Source organism: Phyllobates terribilis, unplaced genomic scaffold (genome assembly GCF_046119375.1).
Source record: "Phyllobates terribilis strain yellow unplaced genomic scaffold, ASM4611937v1 Scaffold_5__5_contigs__length_657084704, whole genome shotgun sequence".
NCBI lineage: Eukaryota > Metazoa > Chordata > Amphibia > Anura > Dendrobatidae > Phyllobates > Phyllobates terribilis.
The window spans coordinates 541,592,610-541,608,933 of record NW_027362765.1 but is presented as its reverse complement, the minus strand read 5'-3'; the positions used below and the strand labels follow the sequence as shown (position 1 = coordinate 541,608,933).

Below are 16,324 nucleotides of genomic sequence, written 5' to 3'. Positions count from 1 at the left end.
AACTGGCTGATGTAGAAAATTAACTTTTAGGATTAAAGAAAAATACCAGAAAATCGAGAATTTGACAAGAAGTATGAATTACTTACCTGAAAACTACCAACCATAGTGAGTCCAGCAGCACAAATCCATCCCAACACAAATGCTACAGTATTTAGCAAGGAAGGACCGTAACGTTCTATCACGAAGGCATATCGTAACAGCCCGATGAGCATCACTGCAAGGCAAGAATGCAAAGGTTAATCAAACATGGAAAATACTGGGTGTATGGAAAGATAATGTCAGTCAAAATTAGTCTCATAGTTCGGAGACTAATCTCAGAAACACACATTACTAATAGTTCTTGGCACATTGTGTCATTTTTTTTAGGTTTGAAGGCGAAAACTATGTTCACACTTGTTCTATGGATATAATTGTTCTTAAGGTGAATCTGTCAGCAGGATTTTCACGCACCTAACCATTTAGATCTGCACATAGCTCCTTTAAAGATAAATACAGCAATGCCTTGACATGGCCAGTCTTTCTCCATGACTGAGAAATCAGCATTTGAATTAATTTGCAAATGAGGCTGAAGAGCTATGGTAGATTTGAAGCCTCTGTCACTCCAGCTCTATTCCCCACCCAGCCTCCTCCTGTTTGACTTACAGCTCCTTTGCCTGAACTCACATAGCATAGAGGCCATCAGTCAAGCAGGAGGAGGCAGCGCTGGGCAGGGAATAGAGCTGGTGTGACAGTATTCAAATCTACAAATAGCTCTTCAGCCTGATTTGCATATTATTATTATGGCGCTTTACATGTGAAAAAGGGGGTATACATAGCAAAAACACAATAATCTTAACAAAATGAGTCAGCGACTGGTACAGGAGGAGAGAGGACCCTGCAGTGGTATGGTGGAGCGGTGGTTGCTGCAGATTGTATGCTTGTCGGTGAGTCTTCAGGTTTCTTTTGAAGGTTTCCACGGTAGGCAAGAGTCTGATATGTTGGGGTAGAGAGATCCAGAGTAGGGGGGATGCACGGGAGAAATCTTGTATGCAATTGTGGGAAGAGGAGATAAGAGGGGAGTAGAGAAGGAGATCTTGTGAGGATCGGAGGTTGCGTGCAGGCAAGTACCGGGAGACTAGGTCACAGATGTATGGAGGAGACAGGTTGTGTATGGCTTTGTATACATATACATTCAAACGTTGATTTCTCAGTACAGAGGAAGGGATTGGCCTTTTAAAAAATATTGCTGGACTGGTGTTTGAAAGAGCAACATGAACATATACCGCATTTTCAGGACCATAAGACGCACTTTTTCCCTCTAAAATTTTGGAGGAAAGTAGGGGGGGGGGGGGTGTCTTATAGTCCAAATACTATATACATACATGGCTGTGCGTGGTGGTGGGTGTGGGGGAGCAGCAGCAGGGGATCAGAGTGGCACAGGAAGCAGCAGCCGCCTGCTGCAGCCTACGCTGTGCCCGCTACTAAAGAAAATGAATATTCCTGCTCCCCACGCCCATGGGCATGGAGAGCAATGAATATTCATTGTTCTTAATAGCCGGCACACTGGAGCCGCAGCACGGCTCCTGCTGCTGCTCTGCGGTCTGAGTGCCTGCTAATAAAGCTCATGACTAGTCCCTACAACCCACTCCCATGGGTTGTAGTGAATATCCATGGTCTTTAATAGCAGGCACACTGACCACAGAGCGGCAGCAGGAGCCGCGCTGCAGTACAGTGTGCCGGCTATTGAACAGACTGAATGGTCACTGCTCCCCATGCACAGAGTCCCGGTGTGGGGAGCAGTGACTATTCCAGCACAGCGTCTCACAGTGTGAGGGCGCATGGGGCAGGGATGCCATGCGCAGCTCACACAGTGAGAGTGTCGGCAGCAGAGCGGGACAGTGCTGGAGGAGAGAGGAGGTGAGTATGATTGTTTATTTATTTTTTTTTGTAGGCAGCGTGATGGGGGCTCAAGGGGTGTCATGCATACCAGGATGGGGGATAAAGGGGTGTCATGCATACCAGGATGGGGGATAAAGGGGTGTCATGCATACCAGGATGGGGGATAAAGGGGTGTCATGCATACCAGGATGGGGGATAAAGGGGTGCCATGCATACCAGGATGGGGGATAAAGGGGTGCCATGCATACTAGGATGGGATGGGGCCACTTATACCAGGATAGAAGATATTAACAGAATTGGGGAACATTACTCCAATACCAGTGTCAGCAGCAGACCCCCTCCCCCATAAGAGGGCATCATGACCACATTGCTTGCTTAATTTTTTGTTTCCTATTTTACTCCTTTAAAACCTAGGTGCGTCTTATGGTCCGAAAAATAAGGTACATAGTTTTGGGGAGAAATCCTGCTGACAGATTCCATTCAAGTACAACCTTTAAACATTTTCTATTAAGCTATAAAAATTGGTTTTGAACATCAAAATACAACTAATGATGTATATTTTCTATGAAACCATGCCGCTATGAATATTTAACATATCCATAGTGGAACTATATAGGCATCATAGCAAAATATTGTCCTGTTATATTTATGTGCATCACAAGTCTTGGCAAGCACAAAAATGTTTAGTAAATCAGCAGATTTGGAAAATCACCAAAAATCAGTGTTTACTATGAAAAGCACACAGACGTGAATAATAATTTTACATGCAAAAAAAAAACCCAAGACAATAAGTCCTTATACCCCAGGCCGCATCACGGCACAAGCTCTCCTTTGTATATTTCCAGACTGCTGAAAACATTTACTATAAACACTGACATTGTAGTATTTGCTGGGATATTTATGTCCTTTTAAGATTAAAGTGCAAGTCCAGAGACTATTCAGATTCTGTGACTCAGAGTAGATAAACTTATAAATTAGCTGGTGTCCCATTTGTGCAGTGATGTTCCAGGATGCCACCTGTATTAACTACTGCAACTGAATTGTCCCCAATGGACTATATGTAAACTATAAAAGTTCTCCAACTTATTTAGAACAATACAAATAAAAGCCATCATGCTACAAATTACAGAAAAGGCAAAAAGGTCTGTCTGGGGGAACATCGATAGATGGAGAGAATGGTTTGAGGCATTTTTATTACTTGCTGCAAAGTCAAAAGTTTACATACACTAAGATTACTATGGCTTTAAACAATTCTAGGCTGCCCATATGATGAGGTCATGTGTTTGGAAGCTTCTGATAGGTGTGTCTCTAACTCAGATGTTGCCAAAAAACCTGTGAATGTATTTTAATACACACCTGAAACACACTGCTTCTTTGTGTAGCATCATGGGAAAGTCTAAAGAAATCAGCCAAGATATCAGGAAGAGAATTGTGGACTTGCACAAGTCTGGCTCATCCTTGGGTACAATTTCAAGATACCTGAAAGTGCCTCGTTCATCTGTACAAACAATTATACGCAATCACAAACAAGATGGGAATGTCCAGCCATCATACCGCTCAGGAAGGAGACTGGTTCTGTGTCCCAGAGATGAACGTGCTTTGGTCCAACATGTGCAAATCAACCCAAGGACAAAAGCAAAAGACCTTGTGAATATGATGGCGGAAGCTGGTAAGATTGCGACAATATCCACAGTAAAACAAGTACTGTATCAACATGGGCTGAAAGGCCACTCTGACAGGAAGAAGCCATTACTTCAAAAGAAACATAAAAAAGCCAGATTAATGTTTGCAAATGCACACCGGAACAAAGACCTTAATTTCAGGAGACAGGTCTTGTGGTGTGATGAAACTAAAATTGAACTTTTTGGGCATAATGACCATCCTTATGTTTGGAGGAAAAAGGGAGAAGCTTGGAAGCCTAAGAGCACCATCCCAGCTGTGAAACACGGGGGTGGCAGCATCATGTTGTGGGGTTGTTTTGCTGCAGGAGAGACTGGTGCACTTCACAAAATAGATGGCATCATGAGAAAAGAAGATTATGCGGCAATACTGAGGCAACATCTCAAGACATTAGCCAGGAAGTGAAAGCTTGGGCGGAAATGGGTCTTCCAAATGGACAATGACCTGAAGCATACTGTCATAATGGTAACAAATTGGCTAAAAGATAAAGTCAATGTTTTGGCGTTGCCATCACAAAGCCCTGATCTTAATCCTATTTAAAAATTTATGGGCAAAGCTAAAAAGGCAGGTGCGAGCAATGCAACCTACAAACCTGGATCAGTTACACCAATTTTGTCAGGAGGAATGGGCCCAAATTCCGACCAACTATTGTGAGAAGCTTGTGGAAGGATATCCCAAACGTTTCACCCAAGTCATTCAGTTTAAGGGCAATGGTGCCAAATACTAATGAAATGTATGTAAACTTTTGACTTTGCAGCAAGTAATAAAAATGCCTTAAAATATTCTCTCTCTCTCATTCTGGAATTTGGCAAATAATAAAAATTATGGTAATCCTAACTGATCTAAAACAAGAAATGTTTATTCTGATTTCATGTCAGATATTGAGAAAACCATGCATATGTGCCTTTTTATATAGTGTATGTAAACTTCTGGTTTCAACTGTACATAGCTACAATGAACAGACCCTGAGCCCATCTTTTCCATGGAATAATATAATGAGCATGTCCGAAGGTTATTATAAAAGGGAGGGGGAGCAGGGTCAGCTGTGATATCCACTTATTGTGATTGGTGGATCCTGTGTCATCTGCTGTATGTAGAATATTTGCCTATCATAATAATCCTGTTGGATTATAACGAAACTGATGTAAACTCTCCCTGGAAAAAAGTACTTTGAACAGAGTGGCAGTCCACAAGTGACTGCATACCGTGCTATCCGGCGCCATTTTATTGAAGACATTGTATATGCAAATTTTCAGACACAATTTCTTAAAAAAAAAAAAAAAAAAAAAAAAAAAAAAGAAAAGAAAAAAAAAAAACGGCACTGAGAATATACCAATAAAAATGCTCGCCACCTGGGCGTAGGACGGGTTCAATAGTTCAAGTATATTAGAAGATAATTATCATCCTAAATCCCAATATATTTAATGCCATAATCTAAACTAAATTACATTTCGGACTACCCTTTTAAGCCCTAACAGAGAATATGCTTGGGTTCAAATGCCCATTGCTTAGATAGTGTTTCCAAGGAATAAAAATCACATGTTTAAACCCTGAGTTATGCTGGTGCCAAACAGAGAAGTTAACTTGTGCATAAATCTTGGATAAAAAACAAGACACCCCTCTACCTCTAGACAGGCACTGAAGTGAAGCCTTCAGCATTGTTGGCACAGAGGAATAAGACTAGAACAAATCTTCCTTCTATATTCCAACAACCATGTCATATACAAGTGCTTCTCACTAAATTAGAATATCATCAAAAAGTTAATATATTTCAGTTCTTCAATACAAAAAGTGAAACTCAAATGTTATATAGAGTAATTACAAGCAGAGTGATCTATTTCAAGTGTTTATTTCTGTTAATGTTGATGATTATGGCTTACAGCCAATGAAAACACAAAAGTCATTATCTCAGTAAATTAGAATACTTTATAACAGCTTAAAAATCAAATTTTAAAATCTGAAATGTCGGCCTACTGAAATGTATGTTCAGTAAATGCCCTCAATACTTGGTCGGGGCTCCTTCTGCATCAATTACTGCATCAATGCGGCGCGGCATGGAGGCGATCAGCCTGTGGCACTGCTGAGGTGTTATGGAAGCCCAGGTTGCTTTGATAGCAGCATTCAGCTCGTCTGCATTGTTGGGTCTGGTGTCTCATCTTCCTCTTGACAATACCCCATAGATTCTCTATGAGGTTAAGTTCAGGTGAGTTTCCTGGCCAATCAAGCACAGTGATACTGTTGTTTTTAAACCAGGTATTGGTATTTTTGGCAGTGTGGACAGGTGCCAAGTCCTGCTGGAGAATGAAATTTCCATCTCTAAAAAGCTTGTCGGCAGAGGGAAGCATGAAGTGCTCTAAAATTTCCTGGTAGACGGCTGTGCTGACTTTGGTCTTGATAAAACACAGTGGACCTACACCAGCAGATGACATGACTCCCCAAACCATCACTGATTGTGGAAACTTCACACTAGACCTCCAGCAGCTTGGATTGTGGCCTCTCCACTCTTCCTCCAGACTCTGGGACCTAGATTGCCAAATGAAATGCAAAATTTACTTTCATCTGAAAACACCTTGGACCACAGAACAACAGTCCAGTCTCCTTGGCCCAGGTAAGACTGTTGTGGCGCTGTCTATTGGTCATGAGTGGCTTGACACAAGGAATGTGACACTTGTAGCGCATGTCCTGGATACGTCTGTGTGTGGTGGCTCTTGAAGCAATGACTCCAGCAGCAGTCCACTCCTTGTGAATCTCCCCCAAATTTTTGAATGGCCTTTTCTTAATCCTTTCGAGGCTGTGGTTATCCTGGTTGCTTGTGTACCTTTTTCTACCACACTTTTTCCTTCCACTCAACTTTCCATTAATATGCTTGGATACAGCACTCTGAAGAGCCAGCTTCCTTAGCAATGACCGTTTGTGGCTTACCCTCCTTGTGTAGTGTCAATGACTGCCTTCTGGACATCTGTCAAGTCAGCAGTCTCCCCCCCCCCCCATGATTGTGGAGCCTACTGAAACAGACTAAGAGACCTTTTTAAACGCATCGGAAGCCTTTGCAGGTGTTTTTTGTTAATTATTTTAATTTACTGAGATAATAACTTCTGTGTTTTCATTGGCTGTAAGCCGTAATCATCAACATTAACAGAAACAAACACTTGAAATAGATCACTCTGTTTGTAATGACTCTATACAATATATGAGTTTCACTTTTTGTAATGAAGAACTGAAATAAATTAACTTTTTGTTGATATTCTAATTTAGTGAGAAGCACCTGTATTGCTTTCAACGAACAGGGGAAGCATAAAAGTAGACAGATTACGCACATGCCAGGTTTCCTTTAAAGCAAACCATAACCGTCTATCATTCTTACCCAATACCGCGTCATATTAGCTGACCATTTCCTTCCTCATATTTCTTATGCATCCTATGTAATATCAAAATATATTGCTATACAAAACCACTATGAAGCAGACATGATGCATGCAATATGACCACAGGAAAAACTGGCCTAGAGGACAATTTAAAATCCAGTTATTAATGGCTATGCTCAGATTCCGCCTACATAAATTGGGGGAGGTCGAAAGTCCTCAGTCTAATATGGCTTTATCTAGATAATAAAAGCCGTAACTGTTAGACCAAAATACTATTCAGGAAGTGAAAAATCCAGTTAAATATACAGTGTAAAAAAGCAGCTGTGGAGCAACATAAAATGACAGGTTGTAGATTTCATATCATGCCACCAGCCATTCTCACTACAGATTCGCTGTAGGGTGCGGAAGAAGATCGCAAAATCTCATTCACAAAGCTGGAACTGCCTAGAAAATTTTGTCTCGTCTTCAATCCATTTGACCTAAAATACTGCTTAAAGCTACGTTCGCACAATGAATTTTTGTAGCTGCGTATTTTTGCTACGTCAAAAACGCAGCGTCTTACAGTTCTAGCAAAGTGGATGGGATTTATAGAAATCTCCTGCCCACTGTGCTTGTTTTTTAACTCAGTGTAACTGTTCTGCGGTGCGAGTTTCAAATAAGCAACACGTCAACTTCTCTTGCGAGTGCGCAGAGTTTTCGGTGTGAAATTTCCCCATAGACTTGCATGAGATGCAGAAAATCCACAGGTAAAAAACGCAGGTGTGTTTTAAGTGCATTTCCACAGCGGAAATGCATCAAAAACGCATGTAATCCGCACCCGAATAGGTCAATAAAGCTTTGTCAAAGCCAAATACCAAGAAGTATCAAAAACAAAGCCGATTTAAAGCATGACCTAGCAACAAGAAACAGAATCATAAATGCATGTTAAAAACCGCACACAAAAGAAAAAAAAAGAAAAAACGCAAGTAACCCAATTTAAATAATAGGTACAGAAATATGGCACCTATCAAAAACTCACCAAAAGCTCATTGTGGGAATGTAGCCTAATGGCACATCCATATGAATAGTCATTTTCATATTATCATCAAAAGTTAATTTTGAAAGGAATGGTGAATATTGCTTGTATGAAAATAAAGGAAAATATACAAAATTAACACATCTTACAATCCTGTGTGTAAAAGTTATCAACCACATAGAAGACTATCAATGTCTAATGACAATGTGAAACAAATCAAATGAGTCTGCTCAATTCAATCAACTACAGAATCCAATTAGCAAGGCAAACTCTTGGGACTCTTCCTCTTTCTGTGCTGAACACTAGAATAGACGATAAGCATTGTGGCTGGCACCATTATGGAGGAAGGATTTCATTTTTTTCAAGAGACAAAAAAAATGCTACATAATTCTCCCCCTTTTCCACCAAGAGTTGAGAGATATGCATTTAACCTAACCCTCCACCTATATTATACATATATACACACACACACACACACACTTATTTTTAGTGCAGTGTTGTCATTTCACTAAAGGCATTAAAGATACAAGAAGGAAACTGATGGATGGACTGATCCCTTTGTTGGCAATGGGATCATTCCCACCTTTCCGGTGCGTCAGATGTGTTAGATCGGTGCTTTTTTAAAAAAAATGTAAACTTGTTTCATTGAAGGACACTTCATAATAAACATTACAAATATACAGGAAAAGAAAAGTAATACAATTATGCCATTAACATACGCAGGATTAGATCTCAATGATCAAGACCTATACTTGTTCAGAGCCAATTTACATGCTTTCTAATCTAGTTTATGTGAAAATTGCCATTATATACATTTGGATTCCTGGATCACATCAGGGTATAGTGCGAAAGTGAGGAAGATAGTGTGCTGAGAGCTGCGTTAAGGCCCCGTCACACTAAGCGACGCTACAGCGATCCCGACAACGATACGACCTGTCAGGGATCATTGCTGTGTCGCTATGTGGTCGCTGGTGAGATGTCAAACAGTCAAATCTTCCCAACGATGCAGTAACGATACGGCGACCCGTAGCGACCTGTATAACGATGCATGCCTATGTGTTTCTGTGTCTGAGTCGTTAACAAGGTCGTTGGTAAGGTGTCAAACACACCGATGCATGCTACCCAGCGGGACCTCAACGATCAAAGAAAGGTCAAGGCCATTCCGACACGACCAGCGATCTCACAGCAGGGGCCTGCTCGCTGCTACGTGCCAAACGTAGCGAGATCGCTGCTGAGGTCGCTGTTGCGTCACAAAACTTGTGACTCAGCAGCAATCTTGCTAGCGATCTCGCTTAGTGTGACGGGGGCTTTAGAGTTGAATCACACCACTTTCCCCAGATTTTGGCCGGGGTCACACTGGCATATGTTCCCTCATGCAAGAGAATCGGGCCGATTATGCGGATGTCACTCGGATCAAAGTTTGAGCAGAATCGCATCTTATCGTGATGCGATTCTCACAGGAGTAGAGAAGACTGAGAACTTAATTTCTCCATCTTCTCCATTGTCTGTGTCCATAGATGTCGGACTGCACTGGGATGACATCAGAGTGCAGTCCAATGTTTCACATGCATCTACAGACTTGTCTGGGTGCATGTGATCAGATCATCAGATGCACATGCAGCATGCAGGGATTGTTTTCTCATGATGAATCAAAATAAGAGAAAAAAAAAAAAAAAAAGAGGATCGCAGATCTGCACTGTCCCATAGTAGCACAGTGGACCAAGTGCTATCTGATAAAACATAGGATAGCACTCAGCCATGTTATACACTTGTGAGACTGAGCCCTTTAAGACATTTTTGAGGGCATCCTCTATTCGTATATACTATGCTCTCATGTGGTATTGTGTCGTTAACTAATTTTTTCCCACTGTACTTGTGGGAGGTCGCCCCCCCACCACCCTACCCAAACTATCTCAGTGCTATTGCCTTTCTGGCAAGGAATGTAGTCTCACGGACAAATATTTTATCACAATGCGGCCACACTTTCATCCACAACTCCCAAAACACAGAGTTCTGGAACACGATCAACTGCAGCTCCAACGATTTGTGTTAGCGTGCTAATCACTCCCCCCCCCCCCCCCCCAATATCGTCATATGATGCCGCAACTCCAAATAAAATGGCAAAAGTCTGCACCCAAGGTCGCAGTCATCGCAATGCTCGAACTGGCAGTCTGCTCTCCTGACCTGAACATGACAGTATGCATTTCTATGCAGCCGTCACGCTCGGGTCAGGATTGTCATCAGTGTTATATGGCCGTCTGACTATGCTGTAAGTCATGGCATCTCTGGCAACTATCAGATCATAACCTACAGGGGGGTTAAATAAGTGAGGAAATATATGTAGCTGTATTAGCTTCTTATTTGCAGCAGGTGATACTACAGCATGAGCCTCTAAAACATCATTCCACTGTTCTGTCAATGAAGGGATTAAGTGATGCAATTTAAAGCAACCAAAAGCAGAAATATGGTTACATAACAAAAGAAAAAAAAAACACACACACAACCCACTTCTCTTGGGCGGATTATAAAAGAACATTTCATTAAACATAAGAATAACCATAAATTTGTATTTCCTAAATCATAATACACATGAAAATAAGCACGTTTAAAGGGGAATCTGTCAGTAGGATTGCACCCCACAAACTATTTATATGCACATGATGCGTTTTCAAAACACTATCTAGCGATACCTTTACCTGTCCTAGACCGTCCATTTCTCCATTACTGAGAAATCAGCATTTGTAATGGAGCCATTTGTAGATCTGAAGCCTCTGTCACTCCATCTCAATTGGGATCATGAGAGAAAAATTAGCTATTTTGGGTCAGTCTGGATCTTGCATTATAAATGTACATATACCCCATTCCCTTTATCATTTCCCATCCCTAGGTTAAACTTTATGAAAATAGGTCTTTCAACTTCACTGTATTAACTATGCAACTATATATATTTTACATATAACGGTTATGCTATGGTCACAAAAGGCTAAAGTCTTCCATTACTTTGAACAGACATAAGCACACAGTGCTAAATACCACAGTGCCCAAAAAATACCTTCCAAGAGGTATTAAACACTGCAGTGTAGCAATAAAAATCCCTATGCAGCACCATATACCACAGTACAGCAGCAATACCTCCCAAGCAGCGCCATATACCACAGTACAGCAGCAATACCTCCCAAGCAGCGCCATATACCACAGTACAGCAGCAATACCTCCCAAGCAGCGCCATATACCACAGTACAGCAGCAATACCTCCCAAGCAGCGCCATATACCACAGCACAGCAGCACTACCTCCCAAGCAGCGCCATATACCACAGCACAGCAGCACTACCTCCCAAGCAGCGCCATATACCACAGCACAGCAGCACTACCTCCCAAGCAGCGCCATATACCACAGCACAGCAGCAATACCTCCCAAGCAGCGCCATATACCACAGTATAGCAGCAATACCTGCCAAGCAGCGCCATATACCTCAGTACAGCAGCACTACCTCCCAAGCAGAGCCATATACCACAGTATAGCAGCAATACCTGCCAAGCAGCGCCATATACCACAGTACAGCAGCAATACCTCCCAAGCAGCGCCATATACCACAGTACAGCAGCAATACCTCCCAAGCAGCGCCATATACCACAGTACAGCAGCAATACCTCCCAAGCAGCGCCATATACCACAGTACAGCAGCAATACCTCCCAAGCAGCGCCATATACCACAGTACAGCAGCAATACCTCCCAAGCAGCGCCATATAACACAGTACAGCAGCACTACCTCCCAAGCAGCGCCATATACCACAGCACAGCAGCACTACCTCCCAAGCAGCGCCATATACCACAGCACAGCAGCAATACCTGCCAAGCAGCGCCATATACCACAGTACAGCAGCAATACCTCCCAAGCAGCGCCATATACCACAGTACAGCAGCAATACCTCCCAAGCAGCGCCATATACCACAGTACAGCAGCAATACCTCCCAAGCAGCGCCATATACCTCAGTACAGCAGCAATACCTCCCAAGCAGCGCCATATACCACAGTACAGCAGCAATACCTCCCAAGCAGCGCCATATACCTCAGTACAGCAGCAATACCTCCCAAGCAGCGCCATATACCACAGTATAGCAGCAATACCTGCCAAGCAGCGCCATATACCTCAGTACAGCAGCAATACCTCCCAAGCAGAGCCATATACCACAGTACAGCAGCAACACCTCCCAAGCAGCGCCATATACCACAGTACAGCAGCAATACCTCCCAAGCAGCGCCATATACCACAGTACAGCAGCAATACCTCCCAAGCAGCGCCATATAACTCAGTACAGCAGCACTACCTCCCAAGCAGCGCCATATACCACAGTATAGCAGCAATACCTGCCAAGCAGCGCCATATACCTCAGTACAGCAGCAATACCTCCCAAGCAGCGCCATATACCACAGTATAGCAGCAATACCTCCCAAGCAGCGCCATATACCACAGTACAGCAGCACTACCTCCCAAGCAGAGCCATATACCACAGTACAGCAGCACTACCTCCCAAGCAGCGCCATATACCACAGTACAGCAGCAATACCTCCCAAGCAGCGCCATATACCACAGTATAGCAGCAATACCTTCCAAGCAGCGCCATATACCTCAGTACAGCAGCACTACCTCCCAAGCAGAGCCATATACCACAGTACAGCAGCACTACCTCCCAAGCAGCGCCATATACCTCAGTACAGCAGCACTACCTCCCAAGCAGCGCCATATACCTCAGTACAGCAGCAATACCTCCCAAGCAGCGCCATATACCACAGTACAGCAGCAATACCTCCCAAGCAGCGCCATATACCACAGTACAGCAGCAATACCTGCCAAGCAGTGCCATATACCACAGTACAGCAGCAATACCTCCCAAGCAGCGCCATATACCACAGTACAGCAGCAATACCTGCCAAGCAGCGCCATATACCACAGTACAGCAGCAATACCTCCCAAGCAGCGCCATATACCACAGTACAGCAGCACTACCTCCCAAGCAGCGCCATATACCACAGTACAGCAGCAATACCTGCCAAGCAGTGCCATATACCACAGTACAGCAGCAATACCTCCCAAGCAGTGCCATATACCACAGCACAGCAGCAATACCTCCCAAGCAGCGCCATATACCACAGCACAGCAGCAATACCTCCAAAGCAGCGCCATATACCACAGTACAGCAGCAATACCTGCCAAGCAGTGCCATATACCACAGTACAGCAGCAATACCTCCCAAGCAGCGCTCAATATCACAGTACAGCAGCAATACCTCCCAAGCAGTGCCATATACCACAGCACAGCAGCAATACCTCCCAAGCAGCGCCATATACCACAGCACAGCAGCAATACCTCCCAAGCAGCGCCATATACCACAGCACAGCAGCACTACCTCCCAAGCAGCGCCATATACCACAGCACAGCAGCACTACCTCCCAAGCAGCGCCATATACCACAGTATAGCAGCAATACCTGCCAAGCAGCGCCATATACCTCAGTACAGCAGCACTACCTCCCAAGCAGAGCCATATACCACAGTATAGCAGCAATACCTGCCAAGCAGCGCCATATACCACAGTACAGCAGCAATACCTCCCAAGCAGCGCCATATACCACAGTACAGCAGCAATACCTCCCAAGCAGCGCCATATACCACAGTACAGCAGCAATACCTCCCAAGCAGCGCCATATACCACAGTACAGCAGCAATACCTCCCAAGCAGCGCCATATACCACAGTACAGCAGCAATACCTCCCAAGCAGCGCCATATACCACAGTACAGCAGCAATACCTCCCAAGCAGCGCCATATACCACAGTACAGCAGCACTACCTCCCAAGCAGCGCCATATACCACAGCACAGCAGCACTACCTCCCAAGCAGCGCCATATACCACAGCACAGCAGCAATACCTGCCAAGCAGCGCCATATACCACAGTACAGCAGCAATACCTCCCAAGCAGCGCCATATACCACAGTACAGCAGCAATACCTCCCAAGCAGCGCCATATACCACAGTACAGCAGCAATACCTCCCAAGCAGCGCCATATACCTCAGTACAGCAGCAATACCTCCCAAGCAGCGCCATATACCACAGTACAGCAGCAATACCTCCCAAGCAGTGCCATATACCTCAGTACAGCAGCAATACCTCCCAAGCAGCGCCATATACCACAGTATAGCAGCAATACCTGCCAAGCAGCGCCATATACCTCAGTACAGCAGCAATACCTCCCAAGCAGAGCCATATACCACAGTACAGCAGCAACACCTCCCAAGCAGCGCCATATACCACAGTACAGCAGCAATACCTCCCAAGCAGCGCCATATACCACAGTACAGCAGCAATACCTCCCAAGCAGCGCCATATACCTCAGTACAGCAGCACTACCTCCCAAGCAGCGCCATATACCACAGTATAGCAGCAATACCTGCCAAGCAGCGCCATATACCTCAGTACAGCAGCAATACCTCCCAAGCAGCGCCATATACCACAGTATAGCAGCAATACCTCCCAAGCAGCGCCATATACCACAGTACAGCAGCACTACCTCCCAAGCAGAGCCATATACCACAGTACAGCAGCACTACCTCCCAAGCAGCGCCATATACCACAGTACAGCAGCAATACCTCCCAAGCAGCGCCATATACCACAGTATAGCAGCAATACCTTCCAAGCAGCGCCATATACCTCAGTACAGCAGCACTACCTCCCAAGCAGAGCCATATACCACAGTACAGCAGCACTACCTCCCAAGCAGCGCCATATACCTCAGTACAGCAGCACTACCTCCCAAGCAGCGCCATATACCTCAGTACAGCAGCAATACCTCCCAAGCAGCGCCATATACCACAGTACAGCAGCAATACCTGCCAAGCAGTGCCATATACCACAGTACAGCAGCAATACCTCCCAAGCAGCGCCATATACCACAGTACAGCAGCAATACCTGCCAAGCAGCGCCATATACCACAGTACAGCAGCAATACCTCCCAAGCAGCGCCATATACCACAGTACAGCAGCACTACCTCCCAAGCAGCGCCATATACCACAGTACAGCAGCAATACCTGCCAAGCAGTGCCATATACCACAGTACAGCAGCAATACCTCCCAAGCAGTGCCATATACCACAGCACAGCAGCAATACCTCCCAAGCAGCGCCATATACCACAGCACAGCAGCAATACCTCCAAAGCAGCGCCATATACCACAGTACAGCAGCAATACCTGCCAAGCAGTGCCATATACCACAGTACAGCAGCAATACCTCCCAAGCAGCGCTCAATATCACAGTACAGCAGCAATACCTCCCAAGCAGTGCCATATACCACAGCACAGCAGCAATACCTCCCAAGCAGCGCCATATACCACAGCACAGCAGCAATACCTCCCAAGCAGCGCCATATACCACAGCACAGCAGCAATACCTCCCAAGCAGCGCCATATACCACAGTATAGCAGCAATACCTCCCAAGAAGCGCTCAATATCACAGTACAGCAGCAATACCTCCCAAACAGTGCCATATACCACAGCACAGCAGCAATACCTCCCAAGCAGAGCCATATACCACAGCACAGCAGCAATACCTCCCAAGCAGAGCCATATACCACAGCACAGCAGCAATACCTCCCAAGCAGCGCCATATACCACAGCACAGCAGCAATACCTCCCAAGCAGCGCCATATACCACAGTACAGCAGCAATACCTCCCAAGCAGCGCCATATACCACAGTACAGCAGCACTACCTCCCAAGCAGCGCTCAATATCACAGTACAGCAGCAATACCTCCCAAGCAGCGCCATATACCACAGTATAGCAGCAATACCTCCCAAGCAGCGCCATATACCACAGTATAGCAGCAATACCTCCCAAGCAGCGCTCAATATCACAGTACAGCAGCAATACCTCCGAAGCAGTGCCATATACCACAGTACAGCAGCAATACCTCCCAAGCAGCGCCATATACCTCAGTACAGCAGCACTACCTGCCAAGCAGCGCCATATACCACAGCACAGCAGCAATACCTGCCAAGCAGCGCCATATACCACAGTACAGCAGCAATACCTGCCAAGCAGCGCCATATACCACAGTACAGCAGCAATACCTCCCAAGCAGCGCCATATACCACAGTACAGCAGCTATACCTGCCAAGCAGCGTCATATACCACAGTACAGCAGCAATACCTGCCAAGCAGCGCCATATACCACAGTACAGCAGCAATACCTCCCAAGCAGCGCCATATACCACAGTACAGCAGCAATACCTGCCAAGCAGCGCCATATACCTCAGTACAGCAGCAATACCTGCCAAGCAGCGCCATATACCACAGTACAGCAGCAATACCTGCCAAGCAGCGC

The 16,324-nt window shown here is 44.9% G+C and overlaps 1 protein-coding gene across 1 annotated transcript in view; it reads right to left on the bottom strand.

The window, feature by feature from the left end:
• The window catches only part of LOC141273669 (transmembrane protein 150A-like), a 151,833-nt gene that overhangs the window by 37,614 nt on the left and 97,895 nt on the right, over positions 1 to 16,324 (bottom strand). Inside the window, exon 5 of the mRNA XM_073685844.1 lies at positions 87 to 214. Coding sequence (XP_073541945.1) covers positions 87 to 214 — 128 coding nt within the window. The remainder of the gene's footprint in view (positions 1 to 86; positions 215 to 16,324) is intronic.